Raw genomic sequence first — 16113 nt, forward strand, 5'->3', positions numbered from 1 at the left:
TTTGACTTTCCTTGGAGATATGTGAACCCAGGCTTGAGGTCTGGGAGTCCAAAATGGGATAGCAACTCCTATAGATATCCCTAGGCTAACTTTAATTGAGCTAGATTGGATATTGAAGGAGCTACAGCTGTGGCAGCAGGGATCCTGTGTGAGTGCTTGAGGTGGTGGAGTGCTTGAGCAGTTTTTGTCTGCCATCCTGTTACTCTGACTGTGGATACAGTAGCAGCTGATAGGCAGATGTGCCCTGTGTGTGTAAAGCTATTCTGGACCAAACTACAACCTCTCAGGCAATTTCTAGTGCTTTTCTGCTTAGACAGTTTAGCAATATGAGGTATATTGTTTCAGTGAGGTTTCTGTAGTATAACGAGAGTTGGGAGGTGAACCAGCTTCCTGAGAAATGGCAGTGATTTAGATTTTAATTGTGTGTCTGGCAGTTAATAGTAGACATTCTCTGATGCTCTGGATTCAGTTTCCAGTGTCATGCTGACATACCTTGCCAGTTTAGGATCCTGGGCTTAAATCCTATGGGTCTCCCTGGATAGGTGAGGTGCTTGTGGTATGTTCCAAATTGTCATTCTTCAGTTATGACCCAGCGTCACAATGTTAAAGTTGTTTTTTTAAATTAAAAAAAAAAAAAAAGGTCATGATTTTGGATCCGATTTTAAGTCCTAGAGTCCCCATTGGAATGGGAGACTAATAGTAAGGAGATCCAGTTCTTTAGTGATGGTCCTCCTGTCAATGTTTTTCTCCTGTCTTTCATCTTTCTCCAGTCAGGGCACCACAGAAGGTCAGTAGATTTACTATATTTTTGCACTCAGAGTGTGTGCCTGTGAACTGCTGCAAACCTTGCTGTTGTTCTAATGCTTAGCAGCTGAAACCCTGAAAAGATGCAGCTGTCTTGCACCCTTTTCATTTGGGTGAGGGTTTTTTGTTTGGTGTTAATAAAACAGCTGTTGATATTATTATTTCCTATCACTTTTCAAGAGAAAATGTCTAATTCTATTCACTGATCATATCCTGTCTTCTCCCATTTTTAAAGCCAAACAGTCAGATTGTCAGCTAATATAAACTGGTCTAGTTTTTGGCTTCTCTGGAGCAATTTAATTTTATCCTTTCTGGAAATCTGTCTGGGTGCATTGCATAGAGGATATTTTTTATGAACTCTGCGAAATCTCTTGTCTAGGTTTCAGTATGCCTGTATATTCTGTTCCTTTTATTCCTCTCCTGCCTCATTACCCCACTAATATTCCAGCTTCTGTCTTCTACTGGATGGACAGCATACTAAATGGAGGCAGCAGGTCAAGGCATCTATGCTGGCTTCTGCTGGGCTGGCAAACGTACAAAATGGGAAGCAGCGCTGACAGGTTTAGTGGGTACAAGATCAAGACTCACTAGGATGGGAACAGTTGAGTAGTGAGGAACAAGTGGTTTTGTTGGACATAAAGGGATATGGCAGCATCAGGAGGCACAAAAGGATTCCTTATTGGGAACAGCAATGGAAGAAGCAGTCTGAAGGAACTGACTGGAATAGGCAGCCGCTAACTTAAAGTTTGCCCACGTATCTCAGTTTTTGTATCTTGGTTTTTGTATTTAACCAAGCCTGTGTGCCAGCAGAGATGACCTGTGCTTGCTCATCAGGTTGCCTCCTAGCTGGCACTACTTGATAAATCCTTTAGCCAGGAACTTTATTTTCTATTGTGTGGAGTTGAGCTCTTAGTAGTTCAGCAGATTTATCATTCTCATGGGTTCAGACTAAGCCAATCTTCTTTTTGATTCTCTGAATATGAAATCTTGGTTCTGGTTAGAGTTACGGATCCCCTATGTGTCTTTTTAGAGGAAACGTTTAGAGGAAAATTCAGCACCACTCTGATTTCCTAGCCAAGTACTATAGGTGCTGCAGTAGAAAATGCATTACAAAATTCTTACGCTGTAAAATAAGATAGCCATTAGTTAAAAACAGAATTGAACAAAAAACAGTCCAGGAAATCTGCCTCATCCTTTTGCCAGTGAACCTTCTGACCTTCTGTCTAGGGGCAGGATGCTGCCTGTCCTTGGCAGAACTGAAATTCCCTCCTTGAGAAGAGGGACTACAGGAAAGGAAGCTGGGGAGACACCAGGTGATTATATTGGATCACAAATGGAAAGAGGTGGTGAATGAGTACCAAAGTAGCAGAAATGTAAAAATAAGACACTAAAAGGGCACACTGGAAAAAAGTGTTTCCAGTAGCACCTACTGCTTCCTGAAGGTTTTTGAGAACCTATTACATGCTGCTTTTCTCTGCTTTGACCAAACAGGAATGTGAATAGACCCCACAGTTGCTGGGATCCTCCCTGCAAGCTCTGTCCTCCTCAGGTTGGCCCAGAGGTGACTAACAGGCAGGTCCTGAGCTTGGGGGGCCTCATGGCACGGGTGAGGTGCACTCTTGGTCTGACATGATGTGATTGCACTTAACTCTGTGTGTCAGCAAAATTAATTGTATATCAGTTATGTTCCTAATCCGTGGACAGCCTGAGGAACTAGAATTCCCTACTGCAAGCAAAACTGTTGAAGTTCTTCATATTTGGGCTAAGAGCACGCATGCACACACTACTATGATAGCTTAGCTCATGCCAAAGTGGTGGCCAGGCCCCATGAGCTGAATGTGTATCTGAGTTCTGAGGCAGAGGGAGATTGATAGTCTAATGTAAAACTTATTTAAGGCTATGGATCTTGTTCTGTGACTGGCTTTTTCCTACCTGATGCTCACTGAGGGACTAAACTAGGATTGGATGTGGGGAGGGCATGGGCTTCTCTGACTCATGTGTGAGACCAGGATAGCTTTAGTCCCTTGCCCAGCAGGTCATGTAGGTGAGGAAAATCTGGGACTGTGCGATTCCTTGCCCTGCCCTGGGATCACACAGGAGTTTGCAAAACAGCTGGGAACAGAATTCATATCCCTTGGGTGCTGATTCTTTGTGTTGACTGCAGGCTGGCTATGCCAAAATGGGAGAAAAACACCTGACTACTGCACAGTGGGGAGTGCTGCTTGCTCATGCAAACAGCCACCGGTCCAAGTAGCTGTGTCATAAAATAATGAAATTGCTCCTGGGCTTTGCCACTTAAAGGCAGACTCCTGAATGTTTTTCACTGTTGTGGGAAAGAAATGTAAGTCGTGGCTGTTAATAGGCTTAGCGCGTTAACGACCTAATTGACTCCTGTCTGGTTTGGATTAACTTTTGTGCACAAGGAAACAAAAAATTTAATCCTCTCTGACACACAAAAGGTCCATTCCTAATGAAATTGTATGGAAATGATGATCTCGGGGTATACTTCCAGAGTTTCTCTTGGGAAAAGTTCTCTTTACTGTGGTACTCACTAACGTTGGCAGAGTGAAGGACTAACCAGATTTGTACTAGAGGTTGTTTTTCACTGGCTTGTAATTTGGCTCACCCAGGCTAAAACTTGGCAAGAATGAATGGATGTTGTAAATATGTGGGAAATATTCACATGCTAGACATTTTAGATACACATCCTGTATTGTGGAACACCATAGACAGAAAAATAGATATCTGTGTAAATATAATATAAAATGACTATTTTTCAAAGCCACAGAGTTGCCATGCTTGGGCATTTTCCAGTCCTTTGCTGCTGTTCTTGTATTTTTTGAATAGATGAGAATCACCTCTAAAGATGTTTTCTTGTTAAAATTTTGTAATTCAGCAGTACCTAGCATGATCTGGGGTTATTTGGGATTCAAATAAAATACAAAGCATCAGATGCTGATTTTTTTTTTTAATGCTATCGATCATGCCATAAGAATTTAAACAGGGCTAAATTGCTCAATGGCAAATTTCTATTGGCAGAAATGGTCCTGTGATAGATTAACTTAATTGATTGTAAAAAAAGATGCATGGTGATGTAATGACTTGTATGAGTATTTGTGGGGGGAGGAGGAAAGAATTTTAAGAAAGCAAAATGGAGTTAATCAGGAAGTGCCATGTGTCAGTGCTAGCTACTGAAGGGACAGAGAGCACAGCTTTGCAAGGGCATTCCTCTGGTGTTCTACCCAGAAGTGTGGTACTTTCCTCTCAGGCCCCAGCCATGGGAGAGGGAAACTGAGCTGAACAGTTCCTTGTTAATGTTAGCAGTCTGGTTTGATAAGTGGTTGTCCAAATCGCTAAAACAACTCCTTTAGTCTAAGTGGCGTAACATGTCCTACAGCACTCGAAATTATTTTTAGAGCTGCAGGAGAACTTTGTGGGAGCCAAATTTCTACTGGAATAATCTGTGTAAGAGGATTAATCTGGCTGTAGTCAGGAATGGGAAAGTACTTAGGGTCTTGCATGACTGAATCTGTGAGATTTGAATCTGAAAGTGCCTACTAATGGGTTAAAAAAAATCTCAGGTCTGTGGATTCAGGGCTGATGTTTTAATTCCTTTGTTTAAACTCTGAAGTGCTCCAGCAGCAAAGGACGGATCCCATCACCATGGGCCAGGTGCTATTGTTAGTCATATGATATGTGTGTATGTATTATTTTTATCACCTGTCATCCAGCAGGAGAAAGAGTTCAAGTCACAATGCACATTTCTGCTCAGGCATGAACATGAGCCCCTGTGAGGCAAACAGAAAACCTATTAAAAGGTTTCCAGGTGCATATGCTGTGAGGGGGAAGGAAGGAAAGGTTGGGTTTCATTTGCTCTGAAGCATGGCGTCATTAGGAACATGGGAAATAGTTTCACACCAGTGATGCGAAACACTTCTTTGGTACTCATCTCTAGACACTGGGCTGCATCTGGGGTACAAACCTGCTATCACACCCTGTTCTGATTTTCAAGAACAAGTTTGATGACTTTCTTGTCAAAGGTCCTAGCCTAGTGGTCTTTCTGGAAAGAGAATGGAGTCATAGGGAGTTTTGTTTGTAGGTTTTGATACATATAAGTAAGAATTTCTCTACAGATGAGCCACGTGGGGAAAGAAAGAGATCTATTTTAATGCATCATACATGATTTTTGCAGTGCCTTTAGGTTTGGCCTAGACTTCCATGAGTATTTGTGTGGACAGGAGGCTGCTGCAGGGCTAACCGGTGTTTCAGCAGTATCTGTGATTCCCACCAATCTCTGACCCCATAGGAAGAGCTGCTCATGGCTGAGAGGAAATGGGCAGACCAGAGAGGACTACAGGGGAGCTGTACCATCTTTTTTATTAACCCTCCTGTAGCTAAGAATGGGAATAGAAAACACCTGAGATAAGGCTTCTTTCATTGCCCTGTCTCCCTGTGACCTTGTAATACACAATAAAGCTGTTTCCATGTGGCAATATCCACCACACCCTCAGCTGCAGTAAGTGGGTATAGTTGTGTTAACTATCATGGAACAACAGTAGTTTAACTAATTTGCTGAGATCTGGCCACGTATCTTGCCCGTTTCCTATGCCATTAAAAATCTGTGGGTGGGAAAAATTTTTCAGTTTTTCTTGGTGAGAGAAAATATCAGTGTTAAAGACAGAATCAAACCGTCTTATGAAAGCATAGGAATCAACTCTAACCATGTCATAAAACTTTCTGTTTCTTTGGGAAAAGTAAGTTCTGTTATAACTTTTCCAAAGGTCTCTAGTGATGTATTAAAGTCCCCTTACATAGAAGGGATTTGATATAAAATACAGTCCAGGAGCATGAGAGTGAGCAGCTTGTCTTTGGAGGGAAGGTTGTTATTTCATGTTTATGATATAGACCTCATAAATTACTCTTGAATGTGGGTTTGCTTTAAACCTTTTTGTCAGTTTAAATGAACCAGTTTTCATACAATGCAAATGTGCTGCATTGAGAGATGCATATAGGGAAAAACCAGGAAGATCAACAATTTAAATCATAAAATAACAATGCATTTCTTCTCCATATAGTTACTTCTGAACCTGTTTTAACAATTGATCAAAGCTGGTAATAATTTAAATAAGTGCTAGTATGCAGGTATCAAATGTAGGGAACGCTTTCCCTGAACAGGTATAAATCCTAAACACATGTTACTGCTACGTTGCATTTCCCCATCTTTAATCACTGTCTCTTAGCTATGTTTTCTCTGCAGGTTTGACTTGGCCTGAAATAGCAATTGTTATGGCCAAAAAACATGTGCACTAAAAATAGAGAGATGTAATGCAACCTGTATTAGTCCATATTAGGAAGCATCTGTTGAAGAATTAAAGCAAGGATTTCAACAATGGGCTATGCAGAAGATGTAATGTGATTAAGTGTTTGCAAGCATAGAAGTATTCCCTGTATCAGAAATTCAGTACTTTACCCATGGGAGTATGTCTCACTTGTGTGGATAAATCCCTTGGTTTCTCCAGGTCCTCAGTCTTCCAAACAGGGAATCTGGATTTTCCCTGTAAGTGTGTGATTGTTTCCTTATGGCTGATAAACAGCAGCCTTTTGGAGCAGTCTACCATTCAGAAGTGTCCTTTTCCATCACATGTGGCAAGTGAAGTTTTATTGCCGGCCTGTTCTGGATGAAACCCTCAGCATGAGGGCAGCATGGATAATGTAGAGCAGGAGAGGCTTCAGTTTCTTCTTCCTTGACTGTCAAGGTGCAAAAGAGACCAAAAAAGAGAACATGCAAATACGTGTAGTGTATGGATTTCTTCCCCTTCCAGAGCAGCTGCACACAGTAGAGCTGTACTAATTCTTCACTTGGTTCCTAATAAAACATAGTGCTAGTTTTCACTGGAACTTAATGAAATCTAAACTGGCAGGTGGTAATGAGCTAGGTTGCCTGGTGTGTACCGTCCTTGTCTCAGGATGTCCACAAGTATTCCAGTGGTTGTTCTGGTTAGAGAGGCAGATAGGTGGCTCCAAGGAGACTAAGGTACATCACTTACATTTTAGCTGTCTTTCATTTTTTTCCATATTATCATAAATCATTGCTCAGGGTTAAGGCCAAGACTTGGGAATTGCTACCCTGTTGGCTTCAACTCATAATGTTGTTTGGCCTTTGACGTTTAGCAGATCCCTTGATCTTTTTTATAAAAGCTGCCAACTGTTGGGCACCTACAGGCTTGTGTGGCCAAGATGGGAACACTGGGCAGTTTTTGCCTCTGTGCAAAAGCTCTAAACTTCCTTTGAGGTAGTTTGTAATTATGAGTGATCAGTCATAGATGTCTCAGACTGTAAACCCAAGACTGAAGGCACAGAAAATTAGAGGTCACTTAGACTATAACCTCTAACTCTCAAACAGTTTATTTGCAAATTAGGGCTACTAACTCAGAGCTGGCAGTTTGGATCCTGCCTTTGGATCTCAAAGTTGCTCTATAAACTGCCAGATGATCTGTTCCCTGTGTAGTTTGACATAGCTGTATACATTAGGGATTAAAAATAACTATTATGGTGCTTTTTACTTCACTTTGACCTGCTGAGCCAACACCGTTATGCAAGAAGAACCTGTATTCTTTACTGGCTTTTGCAAATCACTAGAAGTAAATTGCCTGGCTTTCAAGGAGGTCTGTGCCACCTCTCTCAAGGTATAGACGTAATGGTGAGATCAGACTGTAGGTGGGGAGCCCCTTGTTTGTTGAGTCCCTGAGCACTTCCAACCTCAACAGAAGCAATTGGAGCTCAGCTGCTAAAGCCCAGGATGGACTGGTAAGGCTGGCAGTTGTAAAAACATTCCTTGCAAACTAAGCATGTTTGTTAAAGACTCATTAAAATAAAATAAACCTGGAGACCAATGATGCCATTTTTCACAGTATAACTGCAGCCAAGCATTTTGTAGTCTCTAAAGCCCTGAAGTGCATTAGGACTGTGCTTTGTGATTGGTCTCAGATCTGCTGAGTTTAAGTGATCAGAACTGAGGAGTCTGAGTTCAGAGTCTTATGTACATCACTCCTTATCGCTTGGACCTAATTATGTTTGTGTTACAGGATCTTCTCCCACAGCCCCAAGCAATTTGGGATCTTTGTGTGTCTGTCACAAAGGAAATCAATTCAGCTTCAGAGAATTTACAGCTATTAACAGAGCAAATCAAATACAGGATGAGAAACTGAGGCACAGAGGCTAAGAGGGAGTGGAAGAGCAGCTATTTCCATTCCCGCTTTAACAGTCTTACCGTTAGCCCATGCTCACTGTGCCTGCTTGCTGTTACATTAAATTGTCTTCTCTGACTGATTTACATGAATGAATCCTTGTTCCTAGCTGGATGGAAAGCCTACAATGAAGGTCTCCTTTTAAAAGGACATGAGTGCAGGAGTTCAGGAGGTGGCAATCTTTGAAATTCTGCTGACAAATTGAACCAGTGAGCGGATGGAGATCATAGTGCTTATCTGGTGCTGTCTTACAGGCTTGACATTAAAGACAAAGACCTGATGTGTTATGTTGATGTTTTTTTGGTATGTTTTGCAAAAGAATAAGGTTTTAACTGATGTGTCCAAGCCACAGACTAACTTGGATAACAATCCTTGCAATAAAATCTCTGTGGTGTTTTGAGATGCAGCACAGAGTTCATGACTTCTGTCTCGAATTCTTGTTTGCTGCTGTGCCAGACAAATAGTCATGAACTTGTGATTTGGTATGAAAATGGCTGTGTAAAAAACAACAACAACAAAAAAAAAAACAGCCAAAGAAAAAAAAACAAAACCAAACATTTTTGGGAGGTAGATTAGGGAACAATGGATCATTCTGCTATGCAATGATTTTTCCTATCACTTGATGCATGACTTTTGTCTGCCATTCTGGTCAGAAAGAAATTGAGGGTGCATAGAGATTTTGTAGGACAAGGTATTAAAAATAAGAGGACAGTCTGTAATCAGCTGTGGTTTGAATGAACAACCATTTTTAATCCCTGAACTTCAGATTATTCACTGGCATCAACTAGCTGTGGTAAACCTGAAATGCCAAACTTGTAATGGAGGTGTAAAAGATTAGTGTACAGGGATGATTTCGTGCTGTGTCCTGACAGAGGTAAAAGGGGCTTCATGTTCCCATGGCTGGAAGTAGTTGGGGATTGCTGGCTGTGGCAGCAACTCCAGTAGTGTCTGTTCTGTTTCCTTCTTCAATCCTTGCTTGTGTCTACTCTGAGGTGGATGCCACAGGAAAGGTGTCAAGGAAGCAACTGTGTGGAGCAAGGCCCCTGGAGCTGAAGTGTGGTTTCTTTTTTTTTTTTTTTTTTTTTTCCTTCAGGAGATCAGTGTTTTGAAAGGAACCTCTCTGTTGTTGTATGGATGGAAACTGCAGCTGCAAGGTAACCATCGCACAGAGCTTTGGATGTAAAGCCCACAGGAGGCAGTGAAGGGATGTTTTTGATGGTGTCCATGAATTTTGAACTGGCCTCCTTTAAGTGCCTGTGGTGATCTCACAGCTCTGAGTTGTCCCATGATCTGTGGTTGCTCTTTTAGCTCAGGCTGTGTTAGCACATATCCTTCAGTGGGCTGACTGCTGCAGCAAGTGTTTTGTCATCCTGGAAGTCTCAGATCTCTAAGCCTGTTCAAATTGGTCTTCTAACCATGAGCAACTTGTTGCCCAGGCCGAGCAAACAAGGTTGCTGTCTTGTACATCTTGTGGGCATCCAACATGGTGTTGCTGTGCAGTCAGCCTTTTAAAGAAGCTGTTCAATAAACGGTTTGAAGCAGCTCTACTGTCAGATCCAAACATGAGGAGTAGATTGATTTAACTGTAGCATATTTCTCTTGCTGTGTTTTTAAGTACTAAACACTCTTCCCTGTGTTTCAACCCACCACCCCTTGATCTTAATTCAAACTAAGAAGGAACCCTGCCTGTATTCTGTTTAGGTTTTGCTTTTGCTCTGGTCCTAGGATGTAAATGCTGCTGCAGACTTCCACCTTCTGTTTCACTTCCTTCCTGAGCTTCACCTTACACTTTACCTTCTTGATTTGAAATAAAATCAAGTCATTATGCTAGGTTTGAAAGTTTCTTTGAAATTAGTGCGGTGTCTAGATTAAATAGCAATGCTCAAGAGACACAGATGCAGTATGATGATTTTTTAAACACATAATTAATAGCCTTTCGAGAGGTCTTTGTATCCTACTACTGGTACCAGAGAAACTTTGTGACATTCTGTCCCTTTGATAATTTAGCCAACTTGCCCTTCCTCTGACACACACATGATTTTATGTTAATTAGTAAGCAGATACCACAAGAACTTCTTTTCTTTAATTTCTAGTCTTGGTTTGTGTACAAGATCTAATTTTTCTTTCTCTCTTTTTTGCTTTGGAGAGGTGGTGATTTTTACTTTTAAGTGAAACTAATAAAACCCATCTAATGTGAGTACCAGTGAAAAATTCTCTAGAAACTCCTGGAGCATAGGGAGAACTAATGTTAGCTGTTTGCCTCACTTGCATACTTTCTTCTTTTTATGATGCTGAAGTAACACACTAAATTAAAACAGAGCAAGCTCACCATGTTAGGGTATATAGAGATGTTAAAGGGGTTGTGAATGGAGGAAAGTTGGCAGAGGGCTTCCTGAGAAAGAACTGGAGAGAATTTTTAAAGCAGCAACAGAACAGGTCTTCTAGGGAGAAATCTAGCCTTGCAGAAAGGACTCTTCAATTTTACTTTTATTTGTGGCTTTTGTTGAACTGCATCCAGAAACTTTCAATAGGTTTAACTAGAATGAGGTAGCTAAAATTAAAAAGGGAAAGATTAGGGAGCAAAAAAGTTGAAGGCTACAGGAGAAGAGGTTGCTTTTCAGATGAGTCTGGGAAATACTGTTGGAAGGGAGGTAGGAGGAGCAGGAAGGGACTCTGCAGTTACAGCAAGAATGTGCCAAAAAGCAGACAGTGCTAGACAGGGCTTTTGGTGTGTAATAGGAAAAGGTCATTTGGGGCGGTTGCTTTGGAATTTGTACATCTGTTGGGTTGCCATAAAAAGCACTGAACATAAGGAGTTTTCTACTGAGGCTTCAGAAGAGCTCTGTTGTGCTTCTGATCACAGTAGGGACTGTTTTTTTGCCATTCTGAGGAAGATTTCAAAGACTGCTGGACTGCAGAATGTGATAGGATCATCTTGCTTTGCAGGTGACTAGCCAAGGAAAGGTAAGACCCTGTAAATAACAGCCAGCTAATGAGCTTGTGCAGTGTTACATCCATTTTATACTGAAGATCTGGGAGTGTATTGCCCTTCTCCCATCACCTAACAGTCCTGAATTTTGTAGAAATTTTGGCCAGATAGACTGTGTAACACACTGTCAAAGTGACTGGCAGAAGACTAATGTCCCTTGTGCCTAGTCACCCGCAACATATACGTGCTGTGTTGCAGATTGACTGTTTCAGCTCATATTTCACATGAAATTCTCTGACCTCTTAAGCGGGAAACACCTGACTCCTAAAATAGTGTGCAGTTTGGTGATGTATGCTCCCCACAATGTAAACTCCTCTGACAGACTCCTGACCATGTTTTATGGCCTTTTATGCCTTCACACTAACACTTAACATCTGCACTGCAAAATCTGTAACATCAGTTTGTTCAAATAAAGAATCCACCAAGCATTTAATCCTTGTTTTAATGGCCGATGTTTATTTTAGTTTGGGGTTTCATGTACTTATGGAAGGATTCTCTACCCATTGTCCATAAATCATGTGGGGCAGGAGTGAGGCTTCTCTGTGCTGGCTTGTTTCTGAAGTGAGGCTCTAGAGATGGGGCTTTTTTGATACCTTCATAATGTTGACTCATCTCAGGTATGAGTTGCAGATGCGTTTAATGAGGATTTTTACTGTTGGTTTTGGATCTTTTTTTTCCTCTTCATCAAATGTCTGCGGTATGGAATGTGTGTATTTCTTTTGCTCTGTTTGTGATGGTTCATCCATGCAAACAATAGTTGTGTTTTCTCCATGTGATTGATTATGCTGGAAAATTATTTGCATGTGTGGTAGGCAGGAACTTGCAAATAGAGACCACTCTGAAAGTAGCCCTCTGTAAGGACAAAAAGAATTTAAAAAGCTACCCTACAGAGGAGCTGCAAACTTAAAAAAAGTTGGGAAACACAACACATGACACCTCTGTTCAAGTAGTTTGTGTTGCTTTGCCTTACCTCTTCTGCAGTCTATCATCGGTGACCACCTGAGCTGTTTGTAGGCTCTCTTGAGGCCATTACATGTTGCCTGTTCTAAGTGCTTGGTAAGCTTACACTTGGACAATGTGAGGGAGAAGATGAGAGTAAGAGCCCGGATTCTCTAAGTTAGGTCACTTTGGCTGTGTTTCTAGGCAAGCCCAAGGGGTGGTAGTTTTACACACACAACCTGTAATCCCTACCACCCAGTGGAAAGCAGCCAATCCACAGCTTCAAGTAAAACTCATGGAGGAATGGGGGCCAGAGGCTTCATGTGAACCAAGACTACCCAGCAATTTGCCAGGAGTCCCTTTACGCTGCTGCTCTCCAGAAATCACACGTTTCAGAGTTTCTATACAGCTGCCTTCTTCAAAGAGGCTGAGTGGAATGGGCAAAGCCTCGCCAATTCCTTCATCTGCCTCTGGAGGAGGGACCGTGCTGGGCAATCCCGAGGCAGATGACCATGGCATGACCTCTGCTCTCCAAAGTGCAAGCTATGGTCTAGCATAGTGGGTTCCTCCTTGGACACAAGTGGCTTCTTTTCCACCAAAAAGGAGATATTTGAAGTGAAAACCTAGAGTACTCTGAATTTATTTTCTTCAATTTAAGCCTTTTTACACAGCTTGTTCAACGCCAGGCCCAGACTTACTTGAGTCTAGGCCTAGCCCCCCATAAGAGCAACTTCTCTATGGGCAGGAGATGTACACCAGCTGAAATCTTTCAATTTATTAGGGAATTACCAAAATAAGAATTTGATGGGGAAGTACTGTTACTTCTAGGAAGGTTCTGATTGCTAGCAGGAAGACCGAAAATACCAGTTTTCTTACTGGAATAATTTGCCTTCTCTTCCTTTCTCTCTGCTTTCTCCCCTGGTATTTAAATGATCACCTTGGAAGTTACTGCAGCTAAAGATGGGTGTCTATGCAGAGGAGGGGATGGGTGGATGAATGACATGAAATGAATAAGCAAACAAACACGGGAGCTTTTTTTGCAGAAGTTTAGTGAAGTCATCTCTGTTTCATAGTTGCCAAATCGAAGATGCATTCGTCTTTCCTTCTTTCTGGTATAATCACTCCACTGAAGCTTGTTTATTTTCATCTTTGCTGCTGGCATGTAGCTTCCATTATTTATGAGCACACTAAGTTTTCATTTTTTGCTTGTCTGTGGACTCCTGTCTGTCTTTTTAGACCCAGGGGGATATTTCAAAACTCTTTTAAAAAAGATTCAAATAAAATTTCATGGTTGTTTTCTCAGTTTAAAATACGTACCAAGTGTTGACAGTTGATGCCTTGGGCAGAAGAGAATGTGTAGAGCTATACTGGATGACTGCTAGACAACGCAGAATAGGGATATGGGATGGACATGTGCAAATGTGCATATTGACAAGACAGAAAATGTATGAATGAGAAGAAGGCAGGGAGTCCATTTCAGGTGGGCTTTGAGGGGCTTACAGCCAATGGAGTTTATTACGCTGAATACAGGAGGGTCAGTCATGGAAAACTGGTGATTTGGATGTGAGTATATTTACCAGCCTGGGAAGGAAGGGAAATTAGAGCTGAATTATTTAAGGGAGCTGATAAACAGCCTGTGGAAAAACAGGATCAGTGAACACTAACTCAGATCTGCCTGCTGCAGAATGGTCCTTTGCTAAGATAGGGTCTCAAATTAAATCTACAGAAAATTAAAAAGTGATTCTCTGCTCTGGGAAATGAGCAGCACGTGTAGTGGGACATAAGAGGTATTTGTCTGATCACCCATTATGGTCTATCCCAAGTCACTTTTGTATTGAATGCTGTGTTTATGCAGTTTCAGGACCTGTTGCATGTTCTGCTTGCTTTTTCACTGGGAAAAAACAGCTTTAATACCGGTGTCAGTATTTTATCTATTATAAATATATATATTATTATATATAGCTAAATAGTATATTGCAGGCTGAGCAGTAAGCAGGTGTAATTTCAGTGAATCTTGGCAGTTTGTTTCTTATTGCAAAATAAGTTTGTTTTAATGACTTCATTTGCTTTTCTTTAATCTACAATTGAAAACATGAATACATTTTTTGTGACTGCAACAAAGTGAGTAGATTCAATTTCAGATCTGAACTTAATTTCTCCTTTGTTCATGTCTCAGCTGCTTTGCACATCTGCCTTTGAGCTGTGAAACACACTTCACCTTTCAGTTTAGAAGAGGACAGTTTACTAGTACATTAGTCCTTTAGTTTGGAGGAAGGGAGGTTTAACTTCTGTGTAAACTTAATTTTGGTGTTAACCGTAGCTGACCACTGCTTCACTTTCTAGTCCTTAGAATGGGTCCTTTTTACCAGTTCTTGTAACTTAAGTTCATTAAGGATCAGCTGGTCTAGGGAGTCCCCTGCTTTTGGTACACATACCACAATAAAGAGACATGTGAGCTCTGCACGTAGGTGGCCGGTGACTGCAGCTGCTGGTGCTGGCGCTCATGCCAATAGCAATAAATGAGCAAAGAAAGCTTGAGAAGGTCTTATCTAGCCTGACCTTCTGCACTTCTGGGTTTCATCCAGAGACTTCTGCAGTTGGCCAGTAATGCATGTTCCAAAGCAATCTGACTTAATTTAAAATCTTTGCGACTCTATCTGATGTTCTGTTACATTGCTCTGGTAATGCTGGTAGCAAGTAAGAATGCAACTGATGGAAATATTGACTACAGGAATATCTTACAACTTCCCTGGCTAAGGAGAACCTGCAGATTCTAGAGTGCATCCAAAAGCACAGTCTCCTATCCTAAAGTTTTCTTCAGCAGATTTTTCCTTAATTAGTGCTTGTTCCAATATAGTGGAATGTTATTATTTCAGAAACCAGATTTCCAATTTATGAAATTTTTGCAAGAGCATGACTTCTTGGTTTGAATTACAGTTAATCGTTTGCTTTTCTGGACTCCTTCTCTTTTCCCATTCTTTTTCTTATTTGCATATAATCTGGTGGTCTCATACAAATCTGCACACAGGAGTGGAGATGTACTTGCAGTGCAACCTCTTGGTTACTTCTTTTAATCAGCAAAGAACACTTTAATTAAAGGCTATTGCCATCTGAATTTGCACAAGAGTGCTGAAGAGAGTATAAATGTTTTGTTATGATCTTCCAGCCTTAATAAGTATTTTGACTTTTAGAAAAGAAGAGACAAAAGAAAATGAAATCAACCAGTGATTGGAGGGAGAGAAGAAATGCCATTCGACTTACCAACGAGTACACAGTAGAAACTCTGGTGGTGGCAGATGCTGATATGGTCCAATACCATGGTGCAGAGGCTGCCCAAAGATTCATCCTCACAGTTATGAATATGGTAAGTAGCCACTTTACTCTCAAAGGAAGAAGCAAGAGTAAACAGATCATATCCAGGGTAGGTTAAAGCTGGCTTCCTTGACAGCTGCAATGAGTAACTGTTTTGACCTTAACATAAGGTTTTGACCTTAACAAAGGTTTTGCTTTTTTTGTGTTGTGTGCCTCTTCTCACCCATCTGTGTGATTCCCTGTATTTGTCTAAGGACATCACAATAAAATAAATGTTGAAACTGAAATTGCATGTTTTCAGTTGGGAAATATTCCATAATTGTTCAGGTGTGTTTTCTGCTGTGTCTTTTGTAGTGCTGTGGTTTTCCTTGGAAGAGAGTATCCTGGCATGAATAGATGGTCTTGTCTGACATGATGTTTCTTGGGTTCCTAAGTATTTCCATGGTACACCTGTTTCATAAGAGATATTTCTCTGTGGGTCATTGTCATAGCGAGCAGTCAGAGTTATTAAAGGCATCATATCTATTTCCAGCAGAAAGCCTGGCTTTAAGTCAGTTAGAAACACTTTTTATCTGATTTTTACATAATGAAAATGGCTGCCTCCATTGCTGTAGAGAACATGGCAAGCTTATAATCAAACTGGCAGCTGATCCCATTCTCTTTACCCCAAGACCTCTTGTGCTACGTGAAGTGGCACTGATCATACCTCTGAATAGTTGATGGAGTTGGACTTTAGAAGCAATGTAGACATTCTGCAGAGAATCTGCTGGGAGCGAGGAGAGCCTTTTGAAATTGCAAGCTCATATGAAGTGTGGGTGTTAA

At 41.1% G+C, this 16113-nt stretch overlaps 1 protein-coding gene across 2 annotated transcripts in view; it reads left to right on the forward strand.

Moving 5' to 3' along the window:
* ADAMTS17 (ADAM metallopeptidase with thrombospondin type 1 motif 17) overlaps nucleotides 1–16113 on the forward strand; it is a 196731-nt gene that overhangs the window by 12331 nt on the left and 168287 nt on the right. For both annotated transcript variants that reach the window (XM_042804283.1, XM_042804282.1), the window contains exon 4: nucleotides 15171–15343. In XM_042804283.1, coding sequence (XP_042660217.1) covers nucleotides 15171–15343 — 173 coding nt within the window. The remainder of the gene's footprint in view (nucleotides 1–15170; nucleotides 15344–16113) is intronic.

This window comes from Tyto alba, unplaced genomic scaffold, assembly GCF_018691265.1.
Source record: "Tyto alba isolate M040663 unplaced genomic scaffold, T.alba_DEE_v4.0 Super-Scaffold_41, whole genome shotgun sequence".
Classification (NCBI taxonomy): Eukaryota; Metazoa; Chordata; class Aves; order Strigiformes; family Tytonidae; genus Tyto; species Tyto alba.